The sequence below is a fragment of the Solenopsis invicta genome, chromosome 3, assembly GCF_016802725.1.
Source record: "Solenopsis invicta isolate M01_SB chromosome 3, UNIL_Sinv_3.0, whole genome shotgun sequence".
NCBI lineage: Eukaryota > Metazoa > Arthropoda > Insecta > Hymenoptera > Formicidae > Solenopsis > Solenopsis invicta.
This window is the reverse complement of record NC_052666.1, coordinates 25,590,294-25,605,381: the sequence shown is the minus strand read 5'-3', so window position 1 is coordinate 25,605,381 and position 15,088 is coordinate 25,590,294. Positions and strand designations below refer to the sequence as shown.

At 36.2% G+C, this 15,088-nt stretch overlaps 1 protein-coding gene across 5 annotated transcripts in view; it reads left to right on the top strand.

The window, feature by feature from the left end:
- The window catches only part of LOC105197263 (neural-cadherin), a 71,748-nt gene that overhangs the window by 35,673 nt on the left and 20,987 nt on the right, over positions 1 to 15,088 (top strand). For 3 of the 5 annotated variants that reach the window (XM_039447283.1, XM_026133206.2, XM_039447281.1), the window contains exons 2-10: positions 5,147 to 6,594; positions 6,870 to 6,917; positions 8,108 to 8,299; positions 9,786 to 10,032; positions 10,721 to 10,940; positions 11,136 to 11,412; positions 12,251 to 12,846; positions 13,945 to 14,091; positions 14,725 to 14,916. In XM_039447283.1, coding sequence (XP_039303217.1) covers positions 5,265 to 6,594; positions 6,870 to 6,917; positions 8,108 to 8,299; positions 9,786 to 10,032; positions 10,721 to 10,940; positions 11,136 to 11,412; positions 12,251 to 12,846; positions 13,945 to 14,091; positions 14,725 to 14,916 — 3,249 coding nt within the window. In that variant the 5' untranslated portion in view covers positions 5,147 to 5,264. Of the gene's footprint in view, positions 1 to 5,146; positions 6,595 to 6,869; positions 6,918 to 7,425; positions 7,435 to 8,107; positions 8,300 to 9,785; positions 10,033 to 10,720; positions 10,941 to 11,135; positions 11,413 to 12,250; positions 12,847 to 13,944; positions 14,092 to 14,724; positions 14,917 to 15,088 lie in introns of all 5 variants that reach the window. The other 2 variants (XM_026133207.2, XM_026133208.2) reach the window with 2 other exon arrangements.

Below are 15,088 nucleotides of genomic sequence, written 5' to 3'. Positions count from 1 at the left end.
ACGGGCCCTCGACTCCGGTCCCTCCGAGGGACTCGAGGTCTCGACTTCTCGAGACAGGAGAGGCCGCTGGGGAGACGACTAAGAGGAGATTGGAAACGCCGAGAGAATGAGTAAGAGAGAGAGAGGATTATTCTGCGCGGGCGTAAACGGATTGCGAACGTGTACGAGTAACGGCCACGATGAAAATAGATACGGGGATGACATAGCGGTGGGTTAATTCAATACGTATCGTTGCCGCTAACGCGATTCAATTGTCAAGAAATCAATTAGAGAGTTTTCGAATAAGTGTCCGATAGGTACTTGGTATTAAAATGTCATATCCATGCACGCTCGAACGTGCTGGATTAAATCTTGACACTACTCAGATAATATAAACTGAAAGAAAACATCGCATGTCTAGATTGTTATTTTATTTATTATAGAAAACACATCGTAAATTTGTGGAAATAATTATTGTAATAATTATTATTATAAATTTATGATGTGTTTTTTATTATTATAATTATTATTGCAATAATTATTATATAAATGTAACAATAACCTGATGAATTTAAATAAATTCGAAGTTATTTGATTATATTCCGGTACAAATTTTGCAAACGTTTTCAAATTTTTGTATTACTTAACATTTAACTTAACAATTAAACAAATTCATTAGTTATAAAAAAATATCAGTGTTCTATCAAATTGTAAATCTATATATGTAGATCAATTAATATTAATATGCTATAAATTAATAATAGTTTAATATCGAATTAGGAATCTAATTTCGTGTTTGCTAATATTATACAATATATTATAGATATCAAAACTTGATCATTTTAACAGACAGCTGTACACTTTTTAGAAGAACTTTTTAATATACCTTTTTTTTAAATGTACAGTATTAAGTAAATTTCTTCATCGTTCCCATTTCATTAATTAATAATATATAAGAGAGTTCACGAACAATTCTAATTTTGCTTAATTTAAATAAACAAAATATTACTTGTTCGAAGATCATGACTATTCTTTCTTCCAAATTTGGTACTGTCGCCATCAATAGTTAGTCTCAAGATTTGTTCGCGCTTTTGCGGTGGCTGCTGGTTTCGAATTTGAATTGGTCCCTTGCATGCGCATTACCACGAGGTATCGGGAGATTGGAAACTCTCGCGCAACCTGCATTGCGAGCGGTTACCGGAGGATGCGGGACCTGATACGTTGTTAGGAACAGTTGCCTCGCGGTATGGATTGAGTTCTTGAAAACACTCTGCGGTATTGTCTTGTTGCGAGTACGCGGTTTGCGCACTCGCAACGAGACACTTGGCGGCTCGTGTCGTCGCACGAAAAGACGCACGTGAATTTGTTATCGTTGCGTGCAATTGCGAGAAATTTGTTTATTATTAACGCAACAGTTGGTAGCGAAACGAGTTTTCAACAGCACATTACAACATCTGCTTGTAACTACGTAAAAGGATAAAAAAGACTAGGGAAGAAAAGACGAACAAAAAGTAAGAGAAGCCGGGTAACATGCAAACAGGACTGGGACTGTGCGAAATAATTTTCAGAAATGTAGACGGCGCGTATTTCCGACGCGTTTCGGTGTAATTATATTGCGAGTCGAAATTAATTGACCAAAAGAACATTATCCAAATGAAAGTCGAATGTATACATTTCTCTACCTTTACATGTTTTAATAAAAGATTGACGTAATTTTGGTTACTTTCAACGACAGTGTTTTTAGCTTTTACATAACAGTATAAAGAATATCATTTCTTTCTATTCAAATGTTGTAAATATTATACAGGAATTGTATTATCCTGTTTTTATTTAACTATTATACATATCAGATTCATTAATTAAATTTATTGTAGAATAATTATCAAATTACTAATCAATCAAAATAATCTACTAAATTACTAATTACAAAATTTTCGAAATTGTTCCAAAGCCCGTATTACAATTGATCTGCTCATATTTCAATTTTTTATTTGCTGATAATTTTCGCATGTCCTCTCTGGGGATCGATAACTGTCGAAAATATAAATCCATGTTTTATTTGGTATGATGATATAACATAAAGGCAATATTGCAGCTCACGTTACAACCGTACTACATCACAAAGACAGTTATGTTTGCACATTTCTTTTTTCGGTACGACCGTCGGAGCGGTTTCGAACTTAAACGAGCCGCGGCTGACCTCACATCCGGTTCTCTTGGGGCGTGAATAGAATCAAATGGAACGGAGGGTTACTAAATGACAATGGTCAACTCGTACGCGCCGGTTCTTATTTCCGGTACATGCGGACATTGTTCAGCGCATCCTGCGTAGCGTATGACAGCCAAAGGCGCGTTGACCGTCACACTTTATCGCACAGTCCGATCGCTTCAGATACTTTCTTAAAGCATGTTTAATCGCAATACGCGATTTCTATAAAAATTTCAATTTCGATTGAAATTTTTTAAATTAAATTTTTAACTTATACCTTCATGTTCCTTCATAAGACACATTTACATTTCAATCGAATTTCGGGAAGAATAAATTGACCGATGAAAGATGTTACCATTTGTTCTTTAAAATTCAAATTATGCATTATAAATGTGCTCTCTTTTGTAATGAACATAAAATGCTAACATACAGGATATTCCATTTTCATCAATCCATTTAACTTTCTCCAAATTTATTGATGATACTGAAAGAATGTTTCAGATAAAAGTTAGAACGGTTTTGAAGGGAACGTATTTTGGTCACGTTGTTTTTTTTTCTAGGTAGAGACGCTAAAAAGATATGAAAGCCATCTCCACTTTTTTTAAATGGAATTTTATCATTTTTTTCATAATATAATTTTTCTACTTATTCTGAATATAAAAGTTAAGATAAAGTTATAAAAAAATTAAAAGTTTACGAGGTATTTTATATTTTATCATGCCATATTTTGACATAAAGTATAAAATATCTCATAAACGATTAATAATTACATCTTAATACTTTTATGCACAGAATGATGAGATAATATTACGTAAAAAAATTATATAATTTTATTTAAAAAAAGTAAAAAAATAAACCTTCACATCTTTTTGACACCATCAGAGAAAAATAACATGAACATCAAAATACGTTTTTTTTAAAACCGTTTTACTTTCATCTGAAACATTTTTTATATCAATCATTTCGAAGATAATTGATTAAAATGGGATACTACGTATACATTTTATATCCAAACCAACTTACATTGTCAATTTTATTTTGTATTCAACTCTTTGTAAATTTTAATTATAATCGCATTACGAGACAAGTATAAATACAGTAAATATATAAACTTATATGTCTGAAATAAAAAGTTTGATTCAGGGATTATCATAAATGTAGCATTACGATTCATATTACTCAATTTGCACTGTTTTACATGCGGCTTGTATCTTTATCTTTAGAATTACGATGTTTCCCTTTTCCAGCAGTATTATCATAATACCGAAATAGTAAGCGTTTCGTGCAATGCGGATTTTATGCGAATGATAACAGTAGTCTCACCGTAATTGAATATAAAGCACAAGATTAAGATAGTCGCATTTCGAAAAGATATATGAGATCATATTAGATTCCACGAAAGCTGTACGCTATTTATACCGTTTTACCATATAATAAAACTAAAATAAAATTTATGTAACCGTGATATGAGAATTTTCGCGAAATACTATTAACACAATTGATATTATTATCAATTTCAAATTAAACTAAAATATGTCCGATGAAATAACGTTATAAAATAATTTCATAGATATAATATTGCAATATGATATTGTATCTTGTAGATGAATATAATTGCGGTTTAATTCATCAACTTTTTAACGTTTTTGTATTTTTAAAATTAAAATTACAAATGCGCTACGACACAGAAGCAATTATATTTCGAGTTTTATCTAAATTACTATTTTTATTTCCCTAATATCTCTTGCATCGTTTTCGAAGATAAACGATGTGAGGCACTCGATAGCACTTCACAACAAGCTATGTTAGGAAGTGACTGTTAAATGCACGTTATGGCCGCGTATAGGGAGTGTTCGATCGAAAATAAAATTAAGGTTAATTTGCTGCGTTGCTTCCAATACGTAACACGGGTCATGAGCTTTTGTGCGAGGCACGTTAATGACGTTATATGAGGGCTTTCTCACGTTGCGGCCGACGCGCGTGTAATTGCACGCGAATATATAAGCGTCACAGGATGCGCGCGTAAATTGTTCACGCGTAATGAATTTACGGCTCGGCTGTTCAAATTCCAAATGCAATGATTGAAAATGCATGCAAAATCACTGGAAACGCTTAAACGCGAACATTAGCTATCACGGTCTCATTATCGCTATATTAATTCATCTATTTCAATAAATTCATAGATGCGTATTTGTCACGCACAAGTGTTACCCGCAGCATAATTCTTTATCGCTTGTCTATTATTAATCACAAAATTTATGCATACACTATCCAATCTACATCTAATTCAGACATTAGATTGACTTCATTCATAATGTTGACAGATAATTTGAAAACGTATAATAATTAATTCATCATGTATAACTTTTTATATAATATTTAAACGATAAATTAATTAAATGTAACGTGTCACATTTTGTTATGCAAAACTTATTGTAAATAATCTTAAATCCAAAGAAGAAGTAAAATTTTTAACAATAGTTTAATCAAAGACTACTGAATACTGAATTAAATTAAAATAAATAAATGTAAAAAACAAATGTTACAAAAAGCCAACGTTGAATGTTCGTGCGCATGAATGGTTGAAAAGGGCTTTTATCTAATGCTAGAGTGCAAAATGTGAATATAGCAGCAAACGTTTCGACTCACAATTTCAAGTTCTCTTCAGTACAATAATTAGATAAGCGTCATTTCAACTATTTTACCGAATAAAATTATTGAACGTGCATCACGAAAATCTGGTGCTGGCTCGTAGTGGCATTCTTTTCATTTATTTATTTCAATTTAAAAATTTTTCAGTCGAAAAATATCCTAAAGTCAATTTTTTATTTTGCTAACTTTTATTTGACCTCGTTCATCAAAACTCCGCAGTGCTTTACTTCTCGAGCGTAGATTTTATATACACTTATCACATTTCAACTCCTTGACTAACAATTTTTCTCTGTGATCTACTTTCAGTTGGTATCAACACTGATGCTCTAGTAAAGGTACCCGGCGTACTAAGAGAGAGAGAGAGAGCGAGAGAGAGGCTAGAGAGCAGGAGAGCAGTACAAATAGGAGCAGACAAAAGAGCAGGATGTGGCGCGCACGAGTCGTCGTCTTCCTACTAGCAATCACTTCCGTCATCTATGCCAAGGTGGCCGTGTTGCCGCACGATGTCTACCCCGGTTACGAGGTGACGCAATTCCGGCGCGATGCAAGTCGCGCCTCTAATTTCCGTCTTCTGGAGACCGGTTTCTCCAAGTACTTCACCGTGCTGGGCAACGGCCTGGTGATGACGACGTCGGACCTGACGCCGCTGGTGGATCGTCCAGTGAACCTGATCGTTCTGGAGGAACTGGCCAACGGCACGCAGACTCACGACCTTCACCTGTACGTCATCAATCGCCGGAACATGCTGACCTTCTCGCATGACCGTCTGGGTGAGGGTGAAGTACCAGAGAACTCACCGGTTGGAACGCGGATAGACGGTTTTCCGGTTCTGCGAGCACACGGCAGCTTTCCGGTTCACTATAAAATCCTGGCGGACGATGACGGAGAACGTCCCTTCGCCCTTCGAGAGAGCGAATCCAACAACACCGGTTTCAATCTCACTCTGAAGAGTCAGATGCAGGGCGTCAGGGTGGTCACCGCGAAACCTCTAGATCGCGAGATTCGCGGTGTCTACACCGTCGTGATACACGCGTCGGATGGTAATTTCCTCAGCACTTCGAAAATCAGTGGTATCGTTCACGTGCTCGATCAAAACGACAACAGTCCCATTTTCGAACGCGAGCTGTACATTTTTGAGATCAGACCGACCAACTTGGACACCATGCGCAAAGGTAACGTGGCGCAGCCCGGTTGGAAGAGGTTCTCCACCGTGGGGAAAGTCACGGCCAAGGACGCCGATGGGGACAAGGTCGCGTACAAGTTGGTCACGCCTAGTAGCCTACTGATCGTCGTACCGCAGACCGGTGAATTGCTGCTGGCCGGCGAGCCGGAAGTTAATCCGGACCAAGTTAATCCGGACCAGGACAGCGCGTGCGAGTTGGTCGTTGAAGCGCACGACTTACGCATGCCGAGCCGCAGCACAGAAAAACCGGCCAAGGTTATCGTGAGGTTCCTTACCTCAGAACCGGACGACCCACCGGAAGTGCATCGTATACAGAAAAGGAGAGTCACCAGAGCGGTGCGACCGACGAAGAAAGTTGACTTCACAGAAGCAGACGGAAATATCGAGGGCAAGATCGCGTTTTACCTAGAGAAGGAAAACGAAAAGGAGACTTACAAGATAAGAGACGAAAACAAGTGGGTCACCGTGGGCGCCAATGGCTCTGTGATGGTCAAACAAAAGTGGGATTATGAAGAGCTGGGCCCAGAAAAGACTATCGATTTCTGGGTTACCATTACGAACACAGGTACAGGTACTATCACAAAGATTTTCACAACTTTTAACTATTAATATTACAATCATACTTGATGTCGACTTTTAGTGAAAAAAAAAAGTTTTCGCATAACTTTTTTATTAATTTTATCGCTATGTACGGAAGCTATATTTTCTGGAAAATATTTATTTTGCATAATTTCATTTTTGATTGCATTTTTCTAGTATAATTTATGCCATGGTATTTGGATATATTTTTTTAAGGTTTTTATATTGTTTAATTAATTTTTGCTTCGGTATTCTTCGCATGTGAAGAGCCGTGCGTGCGATATCCACCCGGTGTCCCGTGTCCATATTACGATGGTAAAATTTTATTTTGATAAGTATATTGCCTGAAATAGTCTCAACTGGCACATTTCACGGCCCGTTTCTCAAACACATTCATGCTTTTCTTTTAATTCATGCTCTATCTTTGGGGCTCTACGCTAAAGGGTGCGGTATCTTTGATTTAAGTGATTTCGAACGTAGATAAGAAGATTAGCATCAAGTATACTTGGTAGAGATATGCGACATTATAATACATACATACGACAATAAATACGTTTCTGTCTACGTTTGTTTTTCACTCATTTCTAATATTCACATTTCAAGTGCAGAATAATATATGTATATAATTGTAATACAAAAATAATTACACAGACACTTATGTATTTTTTATCTACACGTTATCAACCAGTATAATTGCAATTAATTATATGAATATTTATTGTCGTATTTGTTTGCCGTGTATCTCGGAAAATATGTTTCCGCCAAATATATTTCCAATATTAATTATAACTCTTTTATTTTCTCGCATCATCGGCTTTCGAAGGATTTCAATGTAAGTAACAATCTCTAATATCTCGCCCGCTTACATTACATACTTAAAAAAAAATAAATCAAACATTATAACATACATATTTCATATTGCTTTCATATTGCATTTTCATATCTCTCAAAAGATCTTTCCGTAGAAGCGCATTCTTATTGCCCACACGCTTCGAGTAGTATTTTAGATATTGCAAAACGAATTACTGTTTATCAATCAGCGCTGCTACAAACGCTATTTGCATACGAAAAACTGGGAATATATACAATGTATATTATCACAAAAAGCAGTACAGAAAGGAAAACGTTATTTGAATTTTAAATTGAATTTCTCTCATTTTGAAATATAAGATAACTATGTATCAGCAATATGAAAGAATACAGTATTGTGCAATTAAATTTCTTCCCAACAATACATTTCCTTATAAAATCCAATTTAGTATCTCTCATGTGAAACATAATAAAAAAAAATAACATGTCATTTATTTTCATTGTACGGTTAAATATAGATTCGCTTCGAGGTCGTTAATCTTTGAAGTGCCCTATTAAAAAATAGCATTGAAATAGCATTGCAATAGCGATTAAAATTTCGCAACACGCAAGTGGCGTACCAGCAACGCTGCTCTACATTGTTAATGCGTTCGCGTGGCTGTTACGTATACGCGATAATCGATGTGACGTTATAGATACCGACAATCAGCGCGTCATCATCAACATGAAGGATGTGAATGACGAGCCTCCGTATTTCATTAATCGGCCACTACCGATGCAAACGGTCGTTCAGCTGAACGCACCGCCGAACACTCACGTGTTCACCCTTCAAGCCAGGGATCCTGACACCGACCACAACATCCATTACTTCATCGTGCGAGATCGAAGTACGTAATATCACAAGTAATCGAGATTCGATATTTCGAGCATTAATGCTTACGTTCCGCGTACAGGCTAATAATAAACAATGAACGTAATCTTGCACGTGGAATACTGTACAACTTTCCAATAATTGTTACGCAGCGATAGTCCATTTGAACAATATTTAAGCAACAATTACTTAAAATATCTTTTCGTTAATAAAACAGATAAATATATGTTACATTTGAAAAGCTAGATGGAGAGAATACATGTATATCCACATCGTGGTATCGAATGTTAAAACAAAATTTAATAAATCTCTGTTTTAACGAGTAATTAATATTTTCACAAAAGAAAAATTTTAAATAAAGATATGAAATTACAACCTTTTTATATAAAATAACTCCCCCGCTCGTTTTTATATGGACATTTTGAATGTTTGCCTTACATCAACTATATATGTATTACTCTTACACTTGTAAACGTAACAATTGTTATAAAATTCCTTTACTATGATAACCCAGTCTAATCAATTAACTTTTTGCAAATATATTTAATTACCTATCGTAAAAAGTAATTTGTAGTAGTGTTTCTTTATCAATATTGTTTATAGTAGAGATTACTGTATAGTATTGCACGTGCACTTATTTAATCGTGTCAGGAAGAAATTAATTTTCATAACGACAGGAAAATACATGAAAACTCGCTCATGACAAATGATATATTACTATCAATTAGAAAAACTAATTGTCTCGTTTGTTTAAGTAAAATATCAATCGAGAATTCAATACCGAATTTTTTTTTTAAACGGGAGAATATTCTGTCAATTGAACAGTCGAATATTTCATTAATTATAAGAGGATATATATTGAATTTAACAACCGTCACATAGAAATATGCTGAACGATTACAGGCGGCCCAATTATTAATCTATGTACATGCATCGCGTCGGTGTAAAATCGTGCATTGTTCTCATCGAAAATGGACCTGATGATTACAACAGTGACCTAGTATCATATTCCGCAATTTACGGGATTATATAGTAATGACGCCATTACGCGAAATGCTTTCCGACACATGCAATGCAATCGTGTTTCGATATCACAAACAATTTTTATTTCGCGGCACAATATGATATATAAATTCATTCTACGTTATTAATGCGATACGCTCAGTGCATGAAATTGACAGATAACTAATAATAATTAAAATAATTAAAATATGATGAAATTTGTTAATGAAATTTGTAGTCCTAGATAAATTTCGAATACTTCCGAAACTAAATTTACGGATAAAATCAGTTATTATTTTAATCGAAATCTAATTTGATTTTAATTTCGATCTTAAATAGCAAACGAAAACTAGAAACTGTAATATAACTACTATGTAATTCATATAGGTCCACTGAGAGATTTTCATTGGTAGAACTAACGGATATAATGTATCCTAACTAAGACTCCTTTAACCAATTAATTAATTAATTAATTAATTAATTAATTAATATGCACACAGCTGGCGGTCGCTTTGAGGTCGACGAGAGATCAGGGGTGGTGCGTACTCGAGGTACCGACCTCTTTCAGCTGGATATGGAGTACGTCCTTTATGTGAAAGCTGAGGATCAGAACGGCCGTATCGACGAGAGGCGTTTCCAGTCGACTCCTGAGGAGAGACTATCGATCGTCGGTGGAAAACGCGCACCGCAGTTCTACATGACGGCGTACGAGGCCGAGATACCAGAAAACCAGAAGAAAGACTCCGAGTTAGTTCGCAAGCCTATTTCGACAACAAATTAACCCTTTCAGTTTGTATTTACTAAAGAGGCCTTAACTTCTTTCAAGACGTTTTTGCATAATTAAATAATTTTCCCAACTTTTAGATAAATCTCCAAATTTTGACATCTAAAATATTGTTAATTCTTAAAAAAAATCTGAATGACGTTTCCGAAAATTCATGAAAAGTCATAACTATATCGCTTCAGTAAATTAATGGTGCTTTTAAAAATATCTTTTGTAATAGCTCTTTTTAGAGAAATATAAAATATTATAAAAAAACAAGTAAAAATCTAAAATATTTACACTTCTTTTTTTCTAAAAATTGTTCGTTATGGGATATACAAACATTACGTTTTATTTGTTGTTTTTATATGATTATTTTTTCACGTTCAGCTTATTAATATTCTTTCATTTGCTCTCCCGGAGCATTATTTGTACAAGATTGCTTGCATTTGAATATCGTAACTGTTTGACTTCAGTTCACTTTACTGTCGGAATTGTTTATCTTCGGAGGTTAGTTGACTTTTCAAAGTTCAATCTAAATTCGACCAAGTTGTCCGCTCGCGTGACAAATGATCAAGATTTCTCGAAATTTATTCCGTAGCTTTTGCTTATTCCCGAGCTGTCAGGTCGAACGGGATGTTCGTGCAAGTGTCACGTGTTCAAACTTTTCAGCATAATATCGGTGAAAGCCAAGTCGTTCGCCGATCGAGAGATACGCTACACGCTGAAAGCGCAAGGTCAAGGAGCCGCGGGTACATTCAACATCGGACCGACTTCCGGAATTGTGAAACTTGCGAAGGAACTGGATTTTGAGGATCTTCGGCAGCCTCACATTTATTCTCTGATAGTGACGGCCACGGAGGACTCTGGTGGTTTCTCAACGTCGGTCGAGGTAACTAGATCTATGTTTCTCAAACTTTGTTTCGCCCCGAGCAATAACAATTTCTCCCTTCGGAAAATGCAGCCTACCAACCAAAATCTGAATACGAGTTCGATCTTTCCTCTTCTTGTTGAATATTAATTTCAAACCAAATGTCGAATTGACGTCGTTATATTAATCATCTTACGAATTATTTCATTTTTATAGCTGACAATCCGAGTGTCGGACGTGAATGATAATGCCCCTAAATTTGAGCTGCCGGATTACCAAGCTCACAATGTTGACGAGGATATCCCGTTGGGCACGAATATACTGAAAGTCAAAGCGACTGACGCCGATTCGGGAACAAATGCGGAAATAGAGTATTTAGTCTCCGACGATCACTTCAGCGTGGACAACAATGGTATCATTGTCAATAATAAGCAGCTCGATGCGGACAACAATAATGCCTACTACGAATTTATTGTTACTGCTAAGGATAAGGGTAAGTCAGTTAAATGAAAAAAGTAATTACACTTGGATTACAACACACAATGTGACTTGAAATGTAGAAGAATATATATATATTTTTTTTTGCGTGATTCGAGCCGTCTCCATGTTTTCATTAATTAAATTCTATGCGTAGCTTATTCTACTTCGCGTATCGTCGATTTGCGTCGGCGGACGATCGCTTCGCCAAAGTTCCTCGACGTTTGCCTCGCTCTAAGAAATTCAAATACCGTAAAGTAGATGCCCGTGTTACGCAGTGATTTGGTCACGTAGAAAGCAGAAATCGGGCCCGCCTTTAGCGTTCCGTCAGCAAGTCGAGGATCAGCCCGAGCGACTAAATCTCACGGATTTGGTTTTCAAACGAGGTCCAAATCCCCGCCGCACGGGATGAAGCTCACATCCGTAGACGCGAATTTGCGTTATTTGCATACGGCGCGAATGCGGGATGGTTTTCAAACAAGTCGCGGCTTAATTGGAAATAAAGCGGCCGAATTGGCACGTATAACACGTCTGCTTTTATTTATCGCGCATCCACGCAGCGCGAGTACATCGGGAAATTTGACGTTGTAGTAAATATTCCGTAATATGCGCATCGCATCCCAAATTCAATAATTTAAATTACTATATAGCGCGATTCGTAACATTTAAATCAATACGTGTCATTGTTACGTTTCGCGATTCGTATCGTGTTTTAATCGGATTAAAAAGTCATGTATCTCTTACGGTTACGCTTTCTGCAAGCGTCACGCTATTGTTGATCATTAATTCAGTTAGAACGTTCCAATTGTTAGATCGAAGTGTTTGATAAATCATTAAACAAGTTCGCTTTTCAGGTGAGCCATCGAAAACTGGCACAGCGACAGTACGAATATATACGAAGAATAAAAACGACGAGGAGCCAAAGTTCTCTCAGCAGGTTTACACGCCCAACGTCGACGAGAACGCCGGACCGAACACCCTGGTCACCACCGTGGTGGCTTCCGACAAGGACGGCGACAATGTGCGGTTCCGTTTTGTCGGCGGGAACACTACGTCGGGGCAGTTTGTCATCGAGGAGATTACGGGTGTGATTCGTCTTCACGGGAAGGAGATTTCGTTAGACAGGGACAAATACGAGCTGAACGTCACTGCTTTGGACGACGGCGCGTGTTGTCCGAATGGCGACAAAACCATTCACACTAGCACCGCGGTTGTCGTGGTCTTTATAACCGACGTGAACGACAATAAACCGGTCTTTAAGGATTGCGGGATGTATTATCCGAAAGTGGAGGAAGGTGCGCCAAATGGCAGCACGGTCATTAAAGTGCAGGCGACTGACGAGGACAAAGGTGTCAACGGACAAGTCAAGTATTCGATCGTGCAACAGCCTAATCAGAAGGGTACAAAGTTTACTGTTGATGAAGAAACCGGTCAGGTCTTAACCAATAAGGTACTTCGATTAACGATCATCTATTTCCATGCTATTTTTTCCTGCGAAAATATTTTAATGTATTTTCAATATATTTATTTTATTATATTTCTATATTATACTATATTTTAATTCCATTGTTAAATTCTTATTTTCATAGATGCATAAATTATAAGTACATGTCTAAACATTTTTATATTTAATTTGAAGTAACGAACAAACATTTGATAAAGTTATAAATATCGTGTTGACTGTATCAGAATGTAGCTTCGAAAGATAGTACGAATGCAATTCGCGTTGGAGAGTGCATTTAATATTCTAAACGCATTAAAAACATCTAACACTCGTTAACTCTAGCTTCTACTCGTTCATCTTTTGTATTTTAGACCGAACGATAAGCATGCAAGGTACTTAACATTGTAATTACTATTCGTGCCACGAGTCTATAAAGATTCCTAACAAAAAGATACTATTGTATATACAATATAACAATATATCTACTGCTATTTTTTATACATTTTTATTACTCTTTGCTTTTGATATCTATTTCACTGTAATCAGAAACAGTATATGAATACACTGTTAAAATATAAAAATAAAATCTTATTGTTATTAAATAAACAGCAAAAAAATTTTCATAAAAAAAAGTAGATTTTGCTGAATCAGTAAAGTTATTTTAACAAATCTTCTTTTCTGTGTTGACATGAATTTTATGTTCTTCCAAAAATATAATAAATTTGACCAGTTGTTAATTTAATCACCTAGTTTATCATTGTTGCATATAGAAGCCATTTTTCCTATAGTTTTCGTTATAACATGTACTGAGAGAAAGCATTTCTAAATTTTAAGAAACATTTATTCAAATAGTAATGAAATATTTGCATAAATATTTACTGTATAAGAAAAAAACGATACTTATTTTCAATTAGTGGTTCATGTACTAAATAAATGTATATTTACATTTAACAAATATTTCATTAGTACTATTCGAATAAATATTTATTAAAATTCAATAATTTTTCTCTCAGCGAAATTTTAAAATTTTATATTGCAAATTACATACAGTTATTGTAGATGTTTCGTTAATGTGTTTGCATTTAGTAACGGCTGTGTTTCCAGGTGTTCGATCGCGAAGGCGACGATGGAAAATTTGTATCCGTCACCGTTAAGGCGACAGATCAGGGCGAGCCCTCGTTGGAAGGTGTTTGCTCATTTACCGTCGAAATAACCGACGTGAACGACAACCCGCCGTTGTTTGACCGACAGGTGGGTACACTCGGCCCCAAGACAAGCATTTAGAATACCATACGGGTTAGAAACGCGAGAACAGATGTCCGGAACTACTTCCGGACTGAGCGTGACGAAGCCGCCATCAGTGCGTTATACCTGCACGCACTTAACTCAAAAATGTTCGCAGCGTAACTTTGGACTAGTTTTATCGTTTATGCACTTGATCGAAGTACATACATTTTGCCCTCCATCGATTTAATACACGTACCGACGAGAGTTTGTAATAGCAAGCGGAGAACAAGTCCGTAATTTGTAAAGTCCGTAACACGAAACCGTATCTAAAGTGGATCTCGTAAATTATAGTCTCGGCCTATTTTTCTATTTTAAACACGTTACGTGTGTATTTGAAGAAGATTTAAATTATTTTACCATATTTTTTAGTCGATAAAATTCGTCGAAAGAGACCGGAAATTCATTAAAGGATATTGTTTCGAAAGAGACGAGTCGTTTGACTAAATACAATTATGAAATTAAATATTTTATTATATAATTTTCGGTTTTGAAATAACGTGATTATGTCTTTTAGCAAAGCAGACGTAATTAAATATCTCGCGATAGCTTTAAAAATATCAAACTAAAGTATCGAACACATCCTTCGTTCTTTCGCAGAGGTACGTGGAAAACGTGAAGCAGGATGCGAGCATTGGAACAAACATATTGAGAGTGTCGGCATCCGACGAGGATGCTGATAACAATGGTGCGATCGTATACTCGCTCAGCTCACCCAACAACGAGCAGAATCTGGAGTACTTTGAGATCCAACCAGAGTCTGGTTGGATCGTGTTAAAGAAGCCCCTAGACGTAAGTATCCATATTAAATCGCTGATCTACATATCGTCTCTCTTTAGCAGTATGGACAGCATCGTTTTCCTGGAACACACCCACTTTTTCGTGGGCGAGGCTTGCAATTTTTCTTTGCGGCTTGCCAGCTTCTTTTGCTCTCAGATACACTCGATACCTCGGAAACGATAAG